At 55.1% G+C, this 21,539-nt stretch overlaps 1 protein-coding gene and 1 long non-coding RNA gene across 4 annotated transcripts; one reads left to right on the top strand and one right to left on the bottom strand.

Annotated features, from left to right (window-relative positions):
• Positions 1 to 3,208: 3,208 nt before the first annotated feature.
• ZNF7 (zinc finger protein 7) lies at positions 3,209 to 16,058 on the bottom strand. Of its 3 annotated transcripts, none has more exons than XM_031439944.2 (5): positions 16,011 to 16,058; positions 14,641 to 14,808; positions 14,139 to 14,265; positions 10,169 to 10,285; positions 3,209 to 8,789 (listed from the first exon to the last, which is right to left on the bottom strand). In XM_031439944.2, the coding sequence occupies exons 2-5, from the start codon at positions 14,641 to 14,643 to the stop codon at positions 7,006 to 7,008; spliced, it is 2,031 nt and encodes a 676-aa protein (XP_031295804.1). In that variant the 5' UTR covers positions 14,644 to 14,808; positions 16,011 to 16,058; the 3' UTR covers positions 3,209 to 7,005. The 3 variants fall into 3 exon arrangements, with proteins under 3 accessions (XP_031295804.1, XP_031295805.1, XP_010997034.1); XM_031439945.2 differs by having other exon boundaries at positions 14,641 to 14,685; positions 16,011 to 16,041; XM_010998732.3 differs by lacking the exon at positions 16,011 to 16,058 and having other exon boundaries at positions 10,169 to 10,282; positions 14,641 to 15,910.
• On the top strand, positions 16,002 to 19,984 carry LOC116149007 (uncharacterized). Its single transcript, XR_004132653.2, has 3 exons — positions 16,002 to 17,641; positions 18,659 to 18,824; positions 18,908 to 19,984. It is a non-coding gene; the product is annotated as an uncharacterized LOC116149007 (long non-coding RNA).
• Positions 19,985 to 21,539: the final 1,555 nt, after the last annotated feature.

Genomic DNA, 21,539 nt, shown 5'->3' with positions numbered 1-21,539 from the left:
CCGCGCGTGTGTCTGCGATCATGTGTGGCAGGGAGAGGGCACCCATTCTGTTGGCTCAGGGCCCCACCCTTACATCCTCATCTAACCATAATCACCTCCCTCAAGGGCCCGTCTTTAAATACAGTCATACTGCAGACCAGGGCTTCAACATGAGAGGGTTGGGGACAGTTCAGTCCGCAGCAGTTGGAGTCTGTGGGGAGACAGTAGCACTTGCCTCTCCTGAGGCCTCCAGGGTCCCCATTTGCCAGCATAACTGCACCCTAGGTAGAGACCTTGGGGGGAGCGGTTCTAGTCTCTAGCCAGCTGTTTGCTGTTGGGCTGTCTTTGCTCTGGTGGTGGTCCTGCCTATGTGGTCTGTTTTGCTGGGAAACCAGGTCACAAATCTGGTAGGATTAATAGGCCCAAGTGGCAGGCAGGAACTTCTTCTGAAAAAAGCTCATGAGCTGGGTGCCCGCCTGGCATCTGGCCACATCTGTGTTGGAACCCCCTCCCTTCTGCATTGCCCTCTCCTGCCCCTGCTTTGTGCCAGGACTGTCAAGGGCAGCAGTGTTTGCTTGGTGCTCTTTACCGAACACGCCCATAGTCTCATGGAAAGTTAGGTATGGGCTGAGGGCCCGGGAGGAAGAGGCTGAGGACCTGGGTGGGGACTGTCGCCCACTTGGAGCGGGGGTTGTGGAGGTCAGGCCCCAGGTAGAACCCTCAGTGGGCTCAGCCAAGGGGTGCAGACCCCCTGTGTCTCCTTCAGGGTCAGCTGGCGTCCTTGGGCCCATCTTCCCTGAGGACAGGAGCGGGACTGAGCGGGGCTGGGCGGTGCCAGCCGCTGCTGCCCCCAGAGGGCGTGTACAGGTGAGCTGAGCACCATGTCTGCCCCAAGCAGTGACGGGGGCTTTCTGGGTGTGTAGTTCTTTCTCGACCTGTAGGCATGTTTAGGGAATATGTACTCGTGATACATTTGGAAAAACCCAAAAAGTAAAAACAAGCAAACAAACAAACTTTTTTAAAAAGTATTGAAAAGCCCCTTTGCCCATAGACATCCATGAAACCACCTTGACCAGATGGCATAATTAGGCTGCGTCTGTGTGTTAACAGCTCTTTCTTCACCTCTTCCTGAACACGACGGTCGGTTGTGTCTAATGGCTGCAAAACATGCGTCCTTGGTGGGTGTTTCTCTTGGGCTTAACAAACAAAACACTGCACACTGGGGAGCCTGTAGAACAGCAGACGATTACTTCTCACTGTGAGGCCGGACATCCCAGATCAGGGACCCAGCAGGTCGGGCCTCTTCCTGGCTGCAGATTTCCCGCTGTGTCCCCTCATATAGGAGGGGGTGAGGGAGCTCTGTGGGGCCTCTTACCAGGCGTTGGCAACCCTCATGACCTAAGCAGCTCCCAGAGGCTCAGCCTCCTAACGCAGTCACAGTCACGTTGGGAGTTAGTTTCAACACATGAACTCGGGGGGGGGGGCACACGAACATTCAGTTCCATAGAAGCTTCTGCCCCCTCCCCCTTTTTTTGCCATTAAAAAATCACGATGTTAATGGTAAAAGGATTTTATATATTGAAACTGGAGGTAGGAACAGAGGAGGCAGAATGTGAACATTTTTTACATTGAATCATACAAGGTGTAGCCTTTTGTGTTGGTTTCTTTCACTTAGCATAGCGTTTAAAAGGCAAAAAAATGAGTATTTTAAAGCCCTTGATCTTATTCCTAAACTGACCCAAAGTACGTCCTCGGGCACCCCCTGCAGGCCAGATCCTGTCAACGCAGCCGAGAGCAGGGAAGTTTACAGGTGCAGGTCTAAGCCCCACGCGTGTTAGCACGTCAGGTCTCCCCACTTCGCAGGTGAGGAAGCGCAGAGGTTTGTGTCTTGCCCAGCGTCACACAGCTGATGTGGGGGGCAGATGTTCTGTTCGTGAGCCTTCCCTCCCCACCTGGCCTGCATCTGCTGACTTTGTGGGCATGTGAACCCGGAGAATGGCAGGAGAGGCAGTGAGTGTCCCTGGGGGCTTCCAGAGACTCTCGACGCGGCCTCATGTACCCTGAGCAGCTGTTGGCCCAAGGACACACATTCAGGGTTGAAAGCCATACACTGGGGGCTTCTGTTGTGCAGGATGAGTCCAGCGAACGCCTGAGGCTCTGTGGTGCCGAGCCGCACCTGGCAGCAGTGGAGCAGCACCTCCCAGGCGGCCCTGGTGCTGGCATCTGTGAGACACGCACAGACCCCTCCCCCAGGGACCCCTGGGAGGAGGCCGGAGCTGCCGCTTGGACGCCCCCTCACCCTCTCGGCTGTCCTCGGAGGTGGGGGCGCTCTTCTGCTTCTAGACGGGCTGGCTGAGTCTCAGACAGTCAGCACCAGGTTTGCACGCCCTCCTGCCCACCAGGCCACAGAGATCCCTTGTCCTCCTGCGCCTTGCCAGAGCTTCTGGCTGTCCGTCTCCACCGCTACGTTGGGGTGTCCTCCCTGCTAGTCCGCTCCTTGCGCCTCTGGAGGGAGGTCTGATGATGGTCAGCAGACTCTGGGAGGCCCCTTGCTGTGAGTAGGGGTCAGGGCGGGATGGTTGCTCCCCTGCTCCCCCTCTGCCCCCGGAGGCCCTGTCTGGGCTTTTCAGGACACTGGTCAGGAACTGCAGGGTCAGAACACCATGCTCCATCATTCTCCATCTTGGGAGACTGGACTTGGTGGCCCTGCCAACTGTTTAGCAGAGCCCCTGTGGCCAGGAGAGGGGAGCACAGACTTGTACGGGGACCTTGGCTGAGTTCCTGACGTCTGATGTTGCAAATTCTGGGTTGTCCTTGTGTTGGAGCCCCTGTGCTTTTGTCTTGAGGGACAAGGAGGCCACAGTGACAAGACATCCAGTACAGCTGGTGAGACACAGAAGGTAGGGAGCAGGATGTTCCTGGGACTGCTGGCTCCCGAGGCAGGGCTGGACAGAGAGGGTGAAGGCCGCACCCACGGCTCTGGCCTGACCATGGGAGCAGGGGCAACAGACAACATCCAACTGGAGGGTATCTCTCCAGCCATGGGGCACAGACTGGCAGGCCAGCGGGGGTGCTGCTCACCTACATCCTCAACTCGGGGGTTGGTGAACTTTTCTCTGAAGGGCCAGAGTAGTTTAGCTTTTCAGGTCGTTAAGGATTGTCAGCTGTCATTGCACAAACACAGCCAGAGACAACATCTAAGTAAATGGGCACATTGTTTCAACAAAGGTTTCATGGACATTGAAGTTTTAATTTCATGTTACAAAATTATGTTTCAACCATTTAAATACCAGGGCCGTACAAAACCAGGTGGCGGGTGGGCGGTGGCTGTAACTGCTGCATACCCCTCAGCAGGGCTCTCACCAGGCTGGGGTGGCCAAGGTGCCCCCAGGCTGTAGAGGGACTGTCCACCTTCATCTGTGGTCAGCCTCCACCCTGGACCTGGACTTGAGGCGAGGGGCCAGCCCCACCCACCTTCGTCCCAGGCCTGAGTAAGACCTTGCTCCTGGAAAACCACTCCCGTTTTATTGACTTTATTTAGATCTCTGTGGAAATTCTTGATGCTGGAAGACTCTCTCTTCTGTGGGGCTCTAAAGCCCCAACGCATCATTTACCCATTCAACAAACATTTTCCAGGCTGAGTGCAAGCCACATGCACTGGGGACATAAAGATGTAAAAGATCACCTGGGCTCTGCACACACCCCACCACCACTGTGTTTGTGAGGCTTCCAGGAACCCCAAAATGTCATAAATCAAAGCTTAATCTGGTAATGAGATAAAAAGCAACTTCAGGTTAAAATTATGGGTTTAATTTATTGTCTCCAAAAGAGAAAGCTAAAGTATTTAAAAATCTACTCTGAAAGAATTCAGGAAATTCTTAAAAGGAGTTTATTGTTGCATTTACTGAAGCCCAAATTGGGAAATATAGCTTCCAAGTAGAACAGAATATTCCAGAACGTGCCCCACCTGGCACGGAGCCCTCTCCTCTCCCTCTGCAGAGGGACCAGCACGCCCCACGTGTGTGCCGGGATCTTAAACCCGTGCAGGGCTTGAATTCACAGCTCACCAACTGGCACACAAATACCGGGCGCCTTCACACAGATGAGCTAAGGAAGGGCCATCCCCTGCCCCGGCATACTAGTGCAGCCGATATTCCAGACTGGAGTGCAGGACTTCAGCTTTACTTCCATTGGATTCTTGGCTGTACTGGGACATTTCAATGCACAAACCACACTGAGAACTGAGAGGGAAAAGAATCCCTCAAAGCCTAGAGGCATGAAATTTTGACCCAAGTTAAGGAGGCAGGGCCAGCCAGGGTGGTGACGTGGCCTGTTGCCAGAGGCAGCTCGCAAACCCCTGGGCCAGCTGCGCCCCAGGGACCTTTACCTGGTTACGTGAAGCCCGGTTTCAGTGTAATTTTCAAGGGTTGCAAAACAGTCATCTTCTCCCCCACCTGCTTAAAACCGTACAAACCACTCTTGGCTCTCAGGTCTGTCAAAGGCAAGCCAGATTTCACTGAAATGCTGACATTCACTTGAGCAAATGGGTGGGAAGTGGGCAAAGTGATAAGGAGCGCCCTCCCAACAGGAGACCTTGAAGCAAAGCGAGGACACTGTGGCACTGGCTGCAGCAGAAGCAGCTGCCCTGCTGGGGAAAGCCCGTTTTCTTGGATGGGCGCATTTACAGGACTGACTGGCTTTAGGGCGGCCCAGACTGCTGGCCTCAGCTGGTGACTGTACCCGGCCTCACAAAGCAGGTGGCGGACTGTGTTTGGCCCCCAGGCTGCAGTCGGCCAGTCCCAGACTTAGGCTGTGTGAGTGCAGAGAATCCAGGACCTGAAGGAGACTTAAGGCCTCTTTGGGGCGGCCCGCAGGTGCTGCCAGGGGAAAGAGAAACATCCTTCTCAGGGCAGAATAGGGGGTCCAGGCAACCCTCCTCCTCTCTGTCATTACCAGGTAGTGGCCAGGAGGAGGCGATTCCCTTGTGGGGACAGTGCATCCAGTGACAGACCGCCTTCTGAGGGTGCACGGGCCGGGAGGTGGCGAGGGGGTAGGGCCTCAGGAGGTCCTGCCAGCACAGGCCAGTGCCAGGTGCCAGTGGACGGCAGGCATGTGGCAGGTCCACCCAGGACCTTGACTCTTGTCCCATTTTGGGGTGGCTCATAAGCCTAAAGTACTTGCGGCCACTCAGATGTGCCCACCTGTCCACCACCTGGCTGAGCACAGCAGCCATGGCGGAGACAGGAGGTCCCCAGTCTCTGCAGAGTCTGTAGACATCCCGGGACCTTGTGTGCTGACCCTCTGGACGCAAGTTCTGGGTGGAGCAGGGGTGGCCAGGGAGACAGGGTCACAGCTACTCAAGTGGGCACACTGATCTGTTTCGCGGTGCCTCGCACCCAGGGAGGGAACTCCTCTGAAGGTGCAGGTGCAGGTTGGGGGTCAGTCCTCATCCCGAGAAATGGTGCTGCAGCCTGGGAACCAGCATCCTAGTGCCAGGCTAAGCAGCAGCAGCTGGCAATCTGGCTGACCCGCTTCAGAGTTGGCGTCCCTGCCCACACACCAAACACAAACTCACGTGGACTCGACCATCCTGAACTCTGCTGTTCCAACACAACCAGAGAGCTCCAGACACCCCCCACACACACATCCAGGCACACAGGGAGCAGCACCTGTTTCACGTGATACAAACCCACAGGCTGCTTTTGGGCCACGTCACACACAGTGATCGAGGCTGCAGTGTTCTGAGGACCTGCCCGTGGGCTTAACCAAACCAACGTGACAGTGACCCAAACAGTGTTGCAATAGATCCTGAAGTGACCTTCGCCCCTCAGGGTTACAGCCTGTCCAAATAAGACTCCTGGTCCCAAGCCTCAGCTGGTGAGTCCAGGACCCCGGGGAAGGGCTGGAGTCAGCGCTGCAGGGCAGCTCATCCTGTGGCTTGGAGCCTTAATTAGATCGCCCGTGAGGCTCTGCATGGTCCCAGCCCATGAGGCAGATTAACCAGAGCAGCTGATAGAGCAGAGGTCTTCCCTGCACATTCTTACCGTGCGTGCCAAGGAGGCCACGTGGCCCTGAACCCTGTACCCAGGCCGTTTCTCCAGGCTGTGCGGGCAGAGAAAACCTGGAGATGAGGCGATGCCCCCACCCCGCTGGCTCCCCATGGAGGGGCTTGGTCTTGTTCACGGCGAAAGCTGTTTCCCGGCTGATGTACACCTGGTGCTCCTGGAAGCCTGCGGGGGACCCTCGCACCCATGCCGACGCCTGGTGAGCGGTTGCCTCCACCTACCGCCGCCTCCGAGAAAAGGTGCAGGCTCCCGTGTCTGCCTGCACACCTCCCAGCTCTGGCGGCTGGAGCTCTGAGGAAGTCCGGTCAGCAGCAATAAACAATCCACGTCCTGGCCTCTGAGAGGCAACCCTGGGCGGACGCGAGGCTCCTGTGGGGCTGGGATGGCAGAGGCTATGTGATGCAAGGGGCTGCCCATTTAACTCCTGCTCAGATGGGCAGCTAGGCTCTGGATTTGGGGAGGGCGGATGGCCCTGTCCCCAGCCCAGGTGCTGCTCCGCAGGTCTCGCTCCATCAAAGGCAGCTGCGCTGGCTGGCCTCCCCCTGGGCTGCTCTGCTGGGGGATGAGACTCAAAGGAGGCGGAGAAAGGAGTTTAGCACCCTGTGCACTGCTGCTAACACAAGCTGCTGAGGGCAGTCTGAGCGAGCAGTGCTTAAGGAAGACATTCTGGCTAACTTCTCACGGGGCTTTCCTCATGCCTCTTCCTCGTCCACTGTGAACTCAAGATGCGGCATGTGCGCACCCGGATGTGAGGGACACAGGCTTTACTGAAGGCGGTGAGGTCAGACATGCCAGCAATAAACACACAGCTTGTACGAATCTGGATGGACATTCCCTTTCCTAAGAGAGCAAGTCTGGCTTGTTCCCAGCATTCTGAACCGTCAGGACAAATGATCCCACATAAAGTAAGTTAAGGCTGTATGTATAATCACATTTAGACACATTTGCAAAGGTGAGAGGTCTATCCCATGTGAATTTTCTGATGCTGAGTAAGCCTTGAGCTGCGATTAAAAGCTTTGCCACATTCATTACATTTATAAGGTTTCTCTCCAGTGTGAATTCTCTGATGTATGATTAGATGTGAGCGCCACCTGAATATTTTCTCACATTCACTACATTTATGCAGTTTCTTGGCAGTATTAACCTTCTTACGGCTTACGTGGTTAGGCCCCTCCAGGGCATTCCCGTACTCATGATACCACTGGGCCCGAGTGTGGATGCGCTGGTGCTCGATGAGGTAGGAGCTCCGGCTGAAGGCCTTCCCGCACTCACTGCAACCGTAGGGCTTCACTCCCGCGTGAATGATCTGGTGCTGGAAAAGGGTGGAGTTTTGACTGAAGGCTTTCCCACATTCGCTGCACTTATAGGGCCTCTCCCCGGTGTGAACCCTTTGATGGATCGTGAGCTGTGTGCTCATACTGAAGGCTTTTCCACACTCGAGGCACTCATAGGGCTTCTCCCCTTTGTGGATTCTCTGATGGTAGATGAGGCTGGAGCTCTGGCTGAAGGCCTTCCCGCACTCACTGCACTCATAGGGCTTCTCTCCAGTGTGGATTCTCTGATGCTGAATGAGGTGTGAGCCCTGGACAAAGCCTTTCCCACATTCTTCACATTTAAATGGTTTTTCTCCAGTGTGAGTTCTCTGGTGGCGAATAAGCCGTGAGCTACAACCAAAGGCTTTCGAACACTTGTTGCATTTGTAGGGTTTCTCTCCGGTGTGAGTCAGCTGATGCTGACTAAGGCGGGAGACCCACCTGAAAGCCTTCCCACACTCGCCACACTTAAATGGTTTCTCTGTAGCATGGGTCCTCTGAGGCGCAAGGAGGCTGGGACCATCCGGGGTTCTTGGCAGTTGCAGTTTCTCCCCAGCGTGCATCCGCTGGTGCTGAGCTAGGGTTGAGCTCTGGCTGAAGGCCTTCCCGCACTCCCGGCATGGGTAGGGCTTCTCTCCCGTGTGAGTCCTCTGGTGCCTGACCAGCTGAGACTGCTGGCTGAAGGCCTTCCCACACTCCCGGCAGCCATAGGGCCTCTCTCCCGTGTGGACCCTCTGATGGTGGATGAGGCTAGAGCTCTGACCAAAGGCTTTTCCACATTCCTCACACCTGTAGGGCTTCTCTCCAGTGTGAATTCTCTGATGCTGAATAAGTTTTGAGCTCAGGCGAAAGGCTTTTCCACACTCAGTGCATTTGAATGGCTTCTCTCCAGTGTGGATTCTCTGATGCTGACTAAGCTGTGAGCACAGCCGGAAAGCTTTCCCACACTCCTCACATTCATATGGCTTCTCTCCATGCAAGTTACTTTGATGTCTCCCCTGTGAGCAATCAGATGATTTTTTCTGGCACTCTTGACATGGGTTAGATTTCTTCTGTGTGTTAATTTCCTGATGCAGAGCAACACCTGAAGCAGCTCTGAACCTCCTGCCACACATGCTGCACCTTCGGGAGGACCCCTGACTTTTATCAGGCTGACAGTTCAGGTGGGTGCTGCTGCCCAGCCCATCATACCCCTGGGCCTCCTCCTGGACAAAGGTCTTCCTGGGAACCACAGTCCCCGTGTTCAAGCAGCTCTTCTGGAAGCAGGAGCCTGGCTGACTCTCTGACCAGACCTCTGAATCAGAGGTGCCTCCAAAGCCAGGACTCTGAGGAAAATCCTGCGGAGGAGTTCTTACCCTTGCCACATGGGATCCTGATTTGACAACATCCACGTCCTCACAGGCCTGCTCTCCATCAGTCCCAATCGTGGAACCTGAAATAAGCAGGAGATAAAACTGCTCCGCATGCCCCGTGCTCAGAGAGAGGACAAAGACTGGGGTTGGGGTGCAGATCTTCCCTGGGACTGAGCCCCACCAGGACAGGACGCACTGAGCATGGAGACACCCCACGTGGGAAGGTGACACAAGTCAGTGCCTCTGAGAGTTCTCAAAATTTGGTTTCATTCATGCTGTTTTACCTTATGAATTCATTCAACTACTGTGTGCATGGCAGAGTACAAAGGGCCACCCCCACACGAGGAGGGCGTGTCATCCTACAGGGAACCAGTATGAGAAAAATCCAAAGTGAGCCTGAGAGGGTGGCAGGGTTAGTTAGAGGCAGGGTTAGGCTGAGAGGTCAGAGGCTCCTGGTTCCAGAGGAGGTAGAGTGAGGAAGAAAGAGGGACTGAACACTACAAACAGAAGGACGTTAGGTACCGAGAAAAATGAGGCACAAGAGCTGCTGAGGGGCACACGGGGGCGAGCCCAAGATGGCTGGGCATCGGGCTGTCCACTGGGTGGGGTTCTAAGCTGGACCTCAGGCCTGAACTCTGCATTCTCCAGCTGCCACCAAGCCACTCCAACTCCCACCTGACCATGCCCCCTTGCTGGTCGGCCCCTCAGCTTCCAGGTGGACATACTGGCTCCACCTTCCCGTGGATTTCTGGAGGGACCGCCTACCCCTGCCTGCTGTCCACATGGAGGACTGATGTGGTCGCCAGACAAGGAATATATAGGGACACCAGGAGCTGGAAGAGGCAGGAAGGCTCCTACCTTACAGGTTTCAGAGGGGACACGACCCTGCCAAGGCCTTGATTTTGGACATCTGGCCTCTAGGACAGAGAAGCCAAAAATCTCTGCTGTTTAAAGCCTCCAGTTGGTGGTGTTTTGTTATAGCAGTCCCAGAACCCTAACCCAGCCCTGGAGCCTGGTCTGGGAGGCTGGGATCACTCAAGCCCCTAGGAAGCTCTGGAGGGAGCTGCTGGCAGAACCAGGAAACTGTCTCAGAGACACTCAGAGCCAAGCTTAGTGCCTCCCTTGGGTCCACACGTTTGTACCTTTGCGTAATAAGAGTATTAGTTGAAAAAAAAGAGCATTAGAAAAAGTAGAAACTGAACACAACGCGTTTCAGTAACAAACTTTTTGCCATAATCACAGGTGCTTTATGTTCTTGCTTTTCTGTAGCTCAGCCTCTCCTGATCCCCTCCATGACTGCCCACACCTCCAAGCCGAGCCCATGGTTTCCCAGCTGCAGGCATGGCCACTCCCAGGGGTCTGCCTCTAGCCTCCAACCTGCAGCCCTCGTGGGCACGGGCGCTCCGGACTCCTCCTCACCTGTGCCTGGAAGCCTCCCCACCACAGGCCCAAGCCTCACCTGTCTGGGAGGCCCTCGTTGCCTCTCTCCCCTCTGCTCCCTGCAGGTCGAGGACCCAGGGCTCCTGTCCTTGTTCCAGCCGGGAAATCAGCTCAGGCTTGAAGACCAGGAATCCTGCTGTGGGGGCGGCAGAGGAGGAGACGGCATCAGTGTGGCAGGAGTGCAGGGTGGGGCTCAGCCTTCCCTGGATCCCAGAAGGAAAGGAGCCGGGGGCTGCTGAAGGCCTATTGTGGGTGAGGTCTGGGCACAGGGGCCCTTCTTGTCGGATCTGGACACAGAGGAATGCTGGGACTCCCACCCTGTCCCTGTCTCCATCTGCAGGAAGGCCAGGATCCCCAGGGAACCCTGTCTGCAAAGTACAGGCCAGCTCTGCCCCAGGCACTGCCAGCACTTCCCTCGGCAGAGACAGGCAGTCCCTCAGCGCAGAGGAGGTAGGAGTGGTTAAGAAACGAGACAAACAACAACAAACCAACAACCAAAACAGATGTTAAATCAGAAGGTGAGAAAGCCCAGTCTTCAGTTGGCAGCCCCAGCCTCAAGTCCTCACACGAAGCCCTGGGGCGTCAGCAGTCAGGGGAGGGGTGCAGATCCCGGGCACCCAACTGGCACTGGCCTTCTGGGGCTGCCGTCCCCACGTGTGGGGAGGTTGTGTGGTGTGCTCCTGGCCCATCCCTCTGGCTGGGCTCCCCTCAGGTTTCCCTCAGGCCGTGGGGTAGGAAAGGCAGGCAGAGATCCTCGGTCGAAGGCCTCAGGTGATGGCAGGACCCCACGCTCAACAGGAAACAGGTGTTCTTGCCAAGCACACATGGACCATTCACCCCGGGCCAGCCACAGAGGGAGTCAGAGCACAGGCCACAGAACAATACCACCGACCGTGCCCAGTGCAAACGCCAACTAGACGTGCCAGCAGTCCCAACAGGGGCACAAACCTGTCAGCCCCTTGGACACTGAATAACAAATGACTATGAGTCAAAGTTTGTAGGAAGCGGCTGAAGCGGTACTCACAGACAGAATTTTCTATTTTTAAATGCATTTACTAGAAACAAGAATGGTAAACATAAAAAAGGCAGACATTACATTCAAGGAGTTGGAAACAAAATCCCTGCCAAAAAAAAAAACCAAAAACAACCCAAAAGCTGGTTCTTTGAAAAGAGGAACACAGTAGCCTTGTGGCAAAACTGATCAAGGTCAACATAGTGAAAAGATGCTGCCAAAAAATAAAATAAACAAGGGAAACAAATACAAACACAACAGAGATTAAAAATGAAGAGTATTACAAACAAACACATGACCCCCAAATTGAAAATCTGAATGAATAGATCAATTTGTGCAAAAACTAAAAAAGACAAAATTCAATACACTCATATGATTAAAAACAAAACTCCTTAGCCAACTTCTGTTCTTAGTCAGATGCATTCATTGCCTTTAAAATCAGAACAAAACAAGCATGTACACAGAAGTCCTAAGGGCACTGGTACTCTGGCCATCGCCAGCCATCAGGACACGTGGGGACAGGAGGGAGAACACCCAGGTCTCGTTGGCAAGCTCTCCTAGAACATGACACCAGAAAAAGTAGGGACCCGACTCGGTGGCCAAACACAAGATCTACCTCCAAAACCAGCAGTAACCGGCTAGAAACATGGTAACATAAAAATGATACAGTCACAAAACAACCTAAACTAAAGAATCAAACATGAGACCACTCGGGAGAAAATTCCAAGACTCTAACACAGTAAGTGAGATAATGGAGACCATTCCACGATCCTCGATGGGAACAGTTAACAGAAAGGTGCCAGCTCCCTTCATGCTATCTGCAAATTCAAACCATTCCCAATTTCTGAGGAACTCTCACTCATTCTAGACTTACATGAAGCAACTACCCTGCCGGCCTTGAGTAGGTAAGGGAAACTTTAAAAAGGATAAAGAGAGCTGCCCGCCAGGTGTTAAAACTGCAGAGTCAAAGCAAAAAAGAACAATGATGATAAAACAACCAAATAAAAAACAGCGAGCTGGCCCAGAGAGACCCAAGCTCGAAACACACCGTCAGGGCAGCTCCGCAATCAGCCAGGAAGAGTGGACAGTGTAGTGCTGGGAAAACGGCTGTGTGTGTGTACAGAGAAAAGGATTTTACTTAATTACACACAAATGTGGAGCCCAGACCTAAACGAGACAGATGAACTACCAAATCCACATGAAGAACTGCAGGCCGTCTCTGTGACTTTGGAGTAAGAAAGAGCTTCAAAGGTACAACTCGTAAGGCAAAAACGATTTAATTGACCTCAGAGTGAGCAAACACGAAAGAATGGGAAAGATAATTACAAAGCACAACACCTGTGTGGTGTCACCACACAGGACGTAGCCTAACATCGGCCTAAAGAGCACGTGCACGTCTGAACGTGGGTCACACCTGGGACCTGCTGTCCTCGGCTGGGGGCGGTGACAGCTGAAGCGACTGCATGCATACAGGCACGGTGGCAAGTCACAGCACTGTCCTGCTCTCTGCAGGAGTGACTGCACAGGCAGGAGGCCGTGGAGGAAGAGCAGCGGGGTGCACGTCCAAGACTGGAGAAGCAAAGTGCTGCGGACCAGGGACTGCAGTTCAGTCTCTGGCAAATCGGCCCACGTGTGCAAACCAGGCCCAAGACAGGAGGCCGGGCATGGCGACCAGATCCACACAGAAGGAGCGGCCGCCAATGTTGGGCACCAGCCTTGCCGATGGGAGGAAACCCAGCAACACTTAAAGGCTCAGCCCTCAGGCTCCCAAGGGCCCACAGACGCCAGTAGGTGAAAGCATGAACACAGAAACCAACGCACCAGAAGACAGGAGGGGACGTGAGCAACACCCAAGCCAACTCTCTCCTCTTGTCCTTCCCATTCTAGCTCACTGGCGCACGGTAAGCCACGTCTAAGGGGGTCTAAGAGCGCTCATAAAAAGTATAAAAAATGTTTACGGAATAAGGAAAAGTCGTGCGGCAGTATAATCAGCAGCATTCTACTTCTTGTTGATACATAAGGTAATGACGTGTCTCACAACGTACAGTACCTCGGATTCAATGAAAGCCAGCAATCAGAAATAATAAACACATTCAAACCAGTAAGGCCCAGTAACCCCAGCAGAAAACAGGCCAAAGCTTTGAGCACTTTACTGAAGAAACCTGGCTTTGCCTAATGCTAATGAGAGGGAAGAGGTGCTCAGGGTGAGCACTGATCAGAGAGCCGCAAGTTCACAGCAGGCAGGCTCACCAAGTGCTCTTCTGCGTGGATTACAGGAGAGCAGAGAGGGACAGGCCTGGTCCCACCCCTCTGCTGCGCGAGCCCACTCCTGGCCCCCCACCCAGTGCTCTCTCAGTGGCCCAGGTGCTATGTGTGATGGGGCTAAAGACCCTGTGGGGCCAGCACAGCGGGGGCACACCCTCCCCCACAAGGGTACAATCCAAGCCATGGGCTCGTAGCACAGTAAGAGAGACAGGCTTGAAGTGCGCTGGAGCGTCTGCCTATGGCGGTGGGGGATGGGAGAGGAAGATGGTGGCAGGCAGGAGGAGAGAGGGGAGGCAACAGCCTCCACATAGAGGTCCCTGGGGCATTGCTGCCACCCAGGCTTCAGTTGTACAACCATTTCCTTGGATCCCATGAGCCAATAAGTTCCATTTTGTTGTTTACTCTGTTTGGATTCTGTTTCTTACAGTAAGCTTATCTATTGACCCAGGCAAAAAAGAGGCTTCGTTAGCTCCCAGAAGTCCACCTACACAGTGAGGACTGAATCGTGATGTGCGCAAAGCTCAGAGCTTGCCTGGCTCACCGAGACCCTCCCGGGTCAGCTTCTGACCCACAGAGACTCACAGGTTCAAGGCCCCTGTCTAGCCTGAGAGGGCTTGACCATACAGCCTCCACATCCCCAGCCCCTAGCAGAGGCCTGGCTAGGTGGACACTGACTGATGGTGCGGCACAGGGAGTCCAGGTGAAGCCTCACCTAGTCCGGCCACGCTGCTGTGGTTCTCCAGCATCACTTCCTTGTAGAGGGCCCTCTGGCCAGGGTCCAGACACTGCCACTCCTCCCGCGAGAAGTGCACAGCCACATCGCCAAATGTCACAGCCTCCTGAAAGGACACACCGGGGCCCATGGGTGCCAGCCCCATACTGGCGCTGCCTAACGGGGCGTCTCAGGCACATGCACAAGCTGGGTGAGGCTGTCACTGGGCCCTGTGGCTCTAAAATCAAGGGGATAGACAGTACTGGCGGGGGGCGGGCAGACCATGCTGATCTACAACTCTCTGCAGGGGCCTCAGGCTGGGCCCAGAGTGGGCAGGGGCCTGCTCACTACCTTGGCCATGGGCACACCAGAGCCTGGCGAGGACCAAACAAGGAGCCGAGCAAGGGCCCGGGGCCAGGCCCAGGAACAGGGTGGGTGCCCAGAGAAGGAGGTAGGGGTCCTCACAGGACAAGCGAGGGGATGAAGGAAGTCAGACTCCTACCATGAGGTTCGGTGTGCGGTCATCCACGCGTCCAGGCCGAGAGACCTGCTGGCAGTTATGAGAGTGAGATCAGGGTCTTGGAGTAAGAGGCTGACTTCCAGGCTAGATGAGGGAGTACCGTGTTCTCAGATCCTTCACCTCCAACCCCAGATATTTTCTGGCAGTGACCTGGGGCAGGGTCAAAGAGGCCATGGCACTTGAGTATCTGCCCCCCGAAGCTTCATTCATCTTTCAGAGTGTGTGGCGTGTGTGACTCACTCCACAGAAACATAATGGGTGATTGCCACATGCTCCACTAAGCAATGGGAATGCAGGAGTGAACAATGCACAAGGACTCTGCCTTCACAGAGCAGTCTAGTGGAGGAAAGAGTTAAACGATCACACACACAAACGCCAAATTACAACCATGATAACAGCATGGAAGTACAAGGAACTCTGAAAGCATTTACAGTAGGAAATGCTGATTTAGTCTGATGGGTCACTTCCCCTAGAAGCTAACTCAGGCAAGGTAAGGGAGTGGGAGAGGGTACCCTAGACAGCAGGAACAGCTTGTGCAAAGGGCACGAGGCAGGAAGGAATGGGCTGAGTAAGCCAGAGGGGCTGGATCACAGACAGCAAGAGGAAGCATGATGCACTGGAGGCTGGAGCGGACAGGAACCAGAAGGATGGACTGCAGGGAAAGAAGAGTGGATACAGGACCCCACCTCCCATCCCCAGTACATAAACTCGGCCCCCTCCCCAGGCATCCCCCTAGGAGGTCAGAATGAGAAGTGAGTTCCTGGAGGTGGGGGTTGTCTCAAAAAGTGGTTTGAAGGCAGAAGCCCCAGGCCGGGAGCACAGGGAGGCTGACCCAGGCAGCAGTGACCACTGTCAGGCGCGCCCCCATCTGGGCCTGACCAGGAGGCCCGCGGCTGCCAGTGCTGGATCCTGGGTCCCCGGCAGCGAGTTGCAGGCCCAGAGCAGCAGCCAGAATTCAGAGAAGATAAAGACCCGCCCCCTCCCAAAGCACAGCCCTTTTCGTCACTGTCACTAAGTCTAGGTCTTCGAGGGGCAGTGAGTGAGGGGAAGAGAGGGCCAGGGGTGGGGATCCCCTGGGGCAGGCCTAGATCTGGCTGGAGGACCACGAGGCTGGCGCGCGGCCGGATCTGCCGGACTCCGCCTCCCGCCTCCGCGGGCCCAGGCGGCCGCGGGTCGCCAACCGCCCCCGCGGACTCTCCGAGCCACCCGCGCTTCCCCGCCGAGGCCCGAGCAGCGCGGGGCCCGCAGCGTCGCAGGCGGGAGGGCGCGGGGCCGCCGGCAGCCACTCCGCCCGAGGGCGAGGAGCGCGTGGGCCGCCCCGGCCCTAACCCGCGCGGGTCGCTCGGACTCACCCGCCCCGGGGCCGCCCGAGGCTCCACACGCGCGACGACGCCGGAAACGGGCCCCGAACGCCCGCGCCCACTCTGTCCCGGAGACTTCCGGCCGCTCTGGGCGGTTCGGAGGCTCGGGCGACTCGGTGGTTCCCAGCCCAGCAGCCCGGTGGGCAGGCGGCGGGGCCAGATCGTCCGGGAAAAGACGCGTCTGGGGAGTGAGGCGGCGGAGCCGGGGCTGGTGCGTGGTTTCTCTCCTCCCAGGACGGGGAGGAGCGGATCCCGGTGGAGCGAAAGAGAGCCTGAGGGTCGCCCGGGCCGGTCCCGCGCACCTCGGGTCACCAGTCCCGGGATCTGTGTCCGGGCTTCTCTGTAGCTGAATGCAACCGCTGGGCACGTTCCAGGCCCCAGGACTACGGAGACGCCCCTATCCAGGCCTTGCCTCGGGTGGAGGGTGTCCGGGGGGAGCAGCCAGCTGGCGGCGCAGAGAAGCTGTGTGGAAAGATCAGGTGTTCTGAGCCTGGTGGAGCAAGTGGTCCAGGCCGAGGGCACCGCAGAGTTGGGACAGGGCACCGACAGGCCAGAGATGAGGCTAGGAGGGCCCTCAGGAAGGTTGTGGACCACCGAGAGACGGAGAAGCCCAGGGGAGGGTCGTCACCCGGGACGCCAGGCTGGGGTCCCTGGCTGCGTCCCAGGGTCGCGGGGTTCGGGGAGCAGGACAGCCCAGAACCTGCCGAGAGACCGGGTGGGATGGGACCCCAAGCGAAGGGCGGCGCGCCCCGAAGTCAGGTCAGGGCTTCTCTTCGCTGCGACCCCAACCATCCCCAGCTTCGTGTGGACCCCGGGGCAATCTGTTCTGCGTGTTCTCCCAGATCCAGGCTCTACCCTGTCTGTGGGGGCAGGCTCACCCCGAGTTCCTTGGGACCCGGGAGGAGCCTCCCCATCAGGGGCCAGGCCAAAGCACCGCAAAAGCCTTGGGTAGGACGCTGCCTTCGTCTTTGGGGGCCTCAGCTTCCACGTGCGGCTCCGGTCCTGGGAGGTCTTCACCTGAGGGTTTGCTCTGTGCCTGGCTGACCCGCAGTTCACACCCTGCAACCCTGAAGGTGGGAAGGGCGGGGCACAGAGTGCGCAGATCTCTTCGCGGGGAGGACCCTGACACCCGACTCCTAACGATCCAAATCCCGGGGTCGCTCAGAGCCACGGAGAAATCGGGCAGAAGCCAAAGGAAGGAAGTGGGCGGGGTCGGCTCCCCGACAGCCTCCTACCAGAGGTCGAGGCCGAAGGGAAAAACAAATGCGCTCGGAGGAACCAGCTCCTCTCCCTGAGCCTCTGTGCCCCGTGGTCCCGGCGCCCCCACCCGACGCCCCCGCGTCTCGATCCCAACTCTCCCATTCTCACTTCCTCCCTGGTTATGCTCAGAAAGCATCTGTGCAAAGGATGATTAAACAAGTGAATGGAGAATGGGGAAAGACAGGGAATACGCCTGCTTCCCAGGCGCCCTCCAGGTCCTGCCCCCAAACAAGTGCATCCAGGAATGACCCTGGTACACTGAGCACACTGGTGGTCCCGACCTACCGGGAGCCTTCCAGCTGGAAGATCTTCACACAGCACCACCCAGACTTGGAGATCCTGGCAAGCCTGAAGTGCTCAAGGTGAGGGGGCAACCCCAGGATGACACAGGGAGCAAGAGCAGGAGCCAGGGCTGACGTTTGGGTCTGCAGACTCTGAGGACAGAGCCGTCTCAGCCACCACGAGAGCCTGGGCCTGGTGACCAGGTGTCCGCCCAGCAGACACTTGGGCAGAGTTGAGGGTGCAGGTGTCAAGGTGCTGAGGGTGCTGCGTAGGAGTGTGGGTCAAGGGGACTGCATCCAACCACTACAGGCTCTTCCAGGGCCTCCCCACCTCAGTCCCATAATCCTCCCTGAGCCTCGGACCCACTGAGCAAACAGACTGTTGACAGACAGGGGCCTGTATGGTCCCTTGAATGGTCACTGTGCCCCTTCTCTTTGCCAGACCAGATGGCTTTCCAGTTATTCCAGCCTGGAATTGGGATTGTATCCCAGGGGGAAAGCCCAGTTTAAAAATCATTTCAAAGGATGTATTTCCAAGGCCGCTTTCTGCATTCTTGTAGATGGCCCAGAGCAGTAATATTTTCCACAAACTGGAACAGAGCCCCACTGAGGGCCATCACCATCTGTGTGCACTCAAAGGTCCCCTGGCATGTTAAAATGTACCTTGGGTTTGTTTTAATCAGGGATGGTAAGACATGCAGACTCAGAAATGAAGGAAGATGTTTGTATGCACAGGTCTCGAGAAACAGGAAGCAGGGCACACCATGCAGGGCTACACAGGGAAGCGCCAGGTTGGTCAGGAGGCAGAAGAGGGAGAGAGAGTGTGGCCCAGGGCCTTTAGTGGGGTTTCTGCAGCAAGGAATGGGTGAGGCAGGGCAGGTCCTCTGAATTAGCTAAGGACCATATGGTTTGAGTAATTTCAACAGGCTACAGGCTGTAGGAATGGTCTGTAGTTGTCTGACACCTGGCCCTGGGGTGATTTAGGGCAGGGGATATTGGTGTGGTATGTGAGTTTGATATAGGAGATAGCTGGGAGTCAGCTCTGGATTGGTTGGTTTGCATCAAAGCCTTGCTCTCAGGCTTGTTTGCTATCTCTAGGAATGCCTTTTGGATCTAGCCTTGCTTGGCTCAGAAGCTGGCAGGCAGAACCAGGAGACCCCAGAACCCTGAACAGAAGCAGAAATTCCCTGAGCCCCCAGGGAAATGTCACCTGAGGAGGTCAGGGGCTCGGAATCCTGAGAGCTAAATGAATGAAGAGCTGAAGGTGGGTACCAAGGGGTCCTGAGGAGGTGGGTCGCAGGGGCCCCAGGTCACAGGCCTGTGCTCCTGACTCCTGCCTGTACTCAGGTTTTTCTCACCTGGACCCGAGTCTTTCAAAGCAGAGCCTGTGATATGCCATCTCTCTCCTGTGCTCAACAAAGACCACACGTGCTGAACAGAAGCTTGTTTGAAAGACTAACTAACCTCTGGGCCAGCAAACTTATTTTTCTTTAAAGGGAAATAAAAGCTGAAAAACAGGATTTCCAGAAACAAAACACTTTCCTTCACTCAGAACGGGGATTCAAGCTTAATCAGGATGGAATCCAAATATGGAAAAAAATATGGCTGAAGAGTGATTCAGAGATGCACATTTCACAAAATTCACTTTCCTAGATTGTCACTAGTATTTTTAGGTTCTTTTCCAAGAGGAAAGCTGCTTCCTGTTAGTACCCATTTGGATACTGCAAGTTAAAAGTCAGGGCTCATACCCATCAGGATGGCTACTATCATAAAAACAGAAAACAACAAGTGCTGGCAATGATGTGGAGAAGTTGGAACCCTTGTACACTGCTAGTGGGAATGTAAATTGGTACAGCCACTATGGAGAATAGTATGGGGGTTCATAAAAAATTAAACATGGAATTATATGATCAATCAACTCCACCTCTGGATATACACACAAAAGATTTGAAAGCAGGTTCTCAAAGAGATATTTAAATCCATGTTCATAGGAGCATTATTCACAATAGCCAAAAGGTGGAAGCAGCCCAAGTGTCCATCTACAGATGATGGATAAGCAAGATGTGGTCCATACATACAATGGAATATTACTCAACCTGAAAAAAAAACCTGTTACATGCTACAGTATGGATGAACTGGGAGGACATTGGGCTAAGTCAATCTAGAGTAGTCAAAATCATAGGGACAGAGGGTAGAATGGTGGTTGCCAGGAGCTAGGAGTAGTGGTGGGTGGGGAGTTACTCTTTAATTGGGACAGAGTTTCAGTTTTGCAAGATGAAGAGTTCTGGAGATGGATGGTGGTGATGGTTGCACAACAATATGAATATACTTAATATCACCAAAATGGCTAAGATGGTAAATATTACATGTTTTACCACACTTTAAGAAGTTGGAAAGAAAGTCAAGGCTGAAAAATGGGCTTCCTTTGTTTGGAAAAAGGGCACTTTGAGTATATTCTTAGCTTACTTAGAAAACCACACTCTACAAATCCTTCAGGGACTTGCTAATATTTTTTCAAAATCAGAAGGAAATCCCCTTTGTGCTCATGCTAGTGAGCTGAGATTAACTCAAAGTGAAATCATAAAGGCCCGGTCATGTATGTTTCCTGGACAATTCCAGAATATTTGGTTCTTCTTTAGAAAAACAACAAACGAGGGTGGATAAAACAGGTCCAACATGTAACACACTGCATGTGTGCTGGACAAGGGGAAGGGTGGAAAAAAGGAGCTGTTTGTGGCTGCAGAGGGATGGGTGGACTAACAAGGACCCACTCACAATCCCCTGAACATCCTAGAGGCAAAGGGTACCCTGCCTTCAGGCCCTCTGAGGCCCACAAATGCAGATAAACCCTGAGTGGCTTCCCAGCCGGCTTTTTGAGCTGGTGCCAGGGCCAGGCATTTGTGCCTCTGTGTGTCCCTGAGACAGAGAGTGATCCCCCTGCCTGCTTGCTCTCCATGCTGTTCCTTTAAACCCAATGCGGGCAGGCTGATGCCAAGAGCCAGAGGCAGGAGACAGGAACGCTTGGGAGCCACCACCCCGAGTCACCTCCTGCTCCTACAGGATCTTACTGTGGCCCTCTAATGCCCTTTAAGTGTCAAGCTCTCCAAGGCCCTCCCTGCCGCCCTTTTCATGCTCCAGTGGTGAATTTACCAAAACCCTCAGTCATTTCCGGATGTTCAGACTGCCCTGAGCCTGTACTCCCCACGGAGTTCCACGCCCAGGGACCAGATGCCACCTGGATGCCCCCAGTCATACCCAACTTCACCAGCCACACCTCTCAGACACCTCCAGGTGGCCTGGCCTTTGTCACTAGGTCTCCTGAGGCAGAGCCCTGGGAGTGGGCTGCCTCCCTGCAGGCTGGCCTCGAGCACCCACCTGGCACCTTCCCAGCATGGTCCCCAAGGTCCCCCTGTGCCCAGCCTAGCCATTCCTGGGATGGAAGTCTGTGTCCATTCTGCCCCGCTCCTGGGGCTGTTGCCACCCTGATTCACACCTTCTTGGGCCACAGTCCTTAGAGATGCCCTCGGCTCCACACGCCTCTCTCCAGGCTCCTTTCTCAGCCGGGCCCCTCTGGCCATATCCTACTCACTCTTGCTCTGGCTGTGGGGACCCCTGCCCTCTAGCTGTCCTCTCTTCCAGCGCCCCCAGGAGGAGACATGACCCAGCCTCCCCAGCAATCAGAAGGGACCTGTGCACTTCCAAGGCAGGACCCCACGCTGCCGGGAGCCATTCCACCAATGTCAATGCCCCTTGACAAAGTCGGGGCAAAGTGGCCATGCGGATTGCAAAGCAGTCGTCACTCTGGAAAATACTGGCATTTCCTTCTGTTGTTCATAGTGCCTATAGTTGGATTGGGGATATCTTTGGGATACATGGGCTTTTTGAAAATTGTACAGGATGATTCTCAATCTGGGGAAATAATAGGGGCTATGACGATGACTGTGCAGGGCAATCCAAACAATGGAAATTTCAATGAAAG

The sequence above is a fragment of the Camelus dromedarius genome, chromosome 20 (assembly GCF_036321535.1).
Source record: "Camelus dromedarius isolate mCamDro1 chromosome 20, mCamDro1.pat, whole genome shotgun sequence".
NCBI classification, from domain to species: domain Eukaryota; kingdom Metazoa; phylum Chordata; class Mammalia; order Artiodactyla; family Camelidae; genus Camelus; species Camelus dromedarius.
This window is presented reverse-complemented; position numbering and strand designations above follow the sequence as displayed.

Excerpts from the sequence above, each read along its gene's own strand:
- ZNF7 (XM_031439944.2), bottom strand. Across the intron at positions 10,286-14,138 it reads CAGCAGCGTGGCCGGACTAG|CAGGATTCCTGGTCTTCAAG; the intron begins GTGAGGCTTCAC and ends CCGCCCCCACAG. Across the intron at positions 8,790-10,168 it reads AACGAGGGCCTCCCAGACAG|GTTCCACGATTGGGACTGAT; the intron begins GTGAGGCTTGGG and ends TGCTTATTTCAG.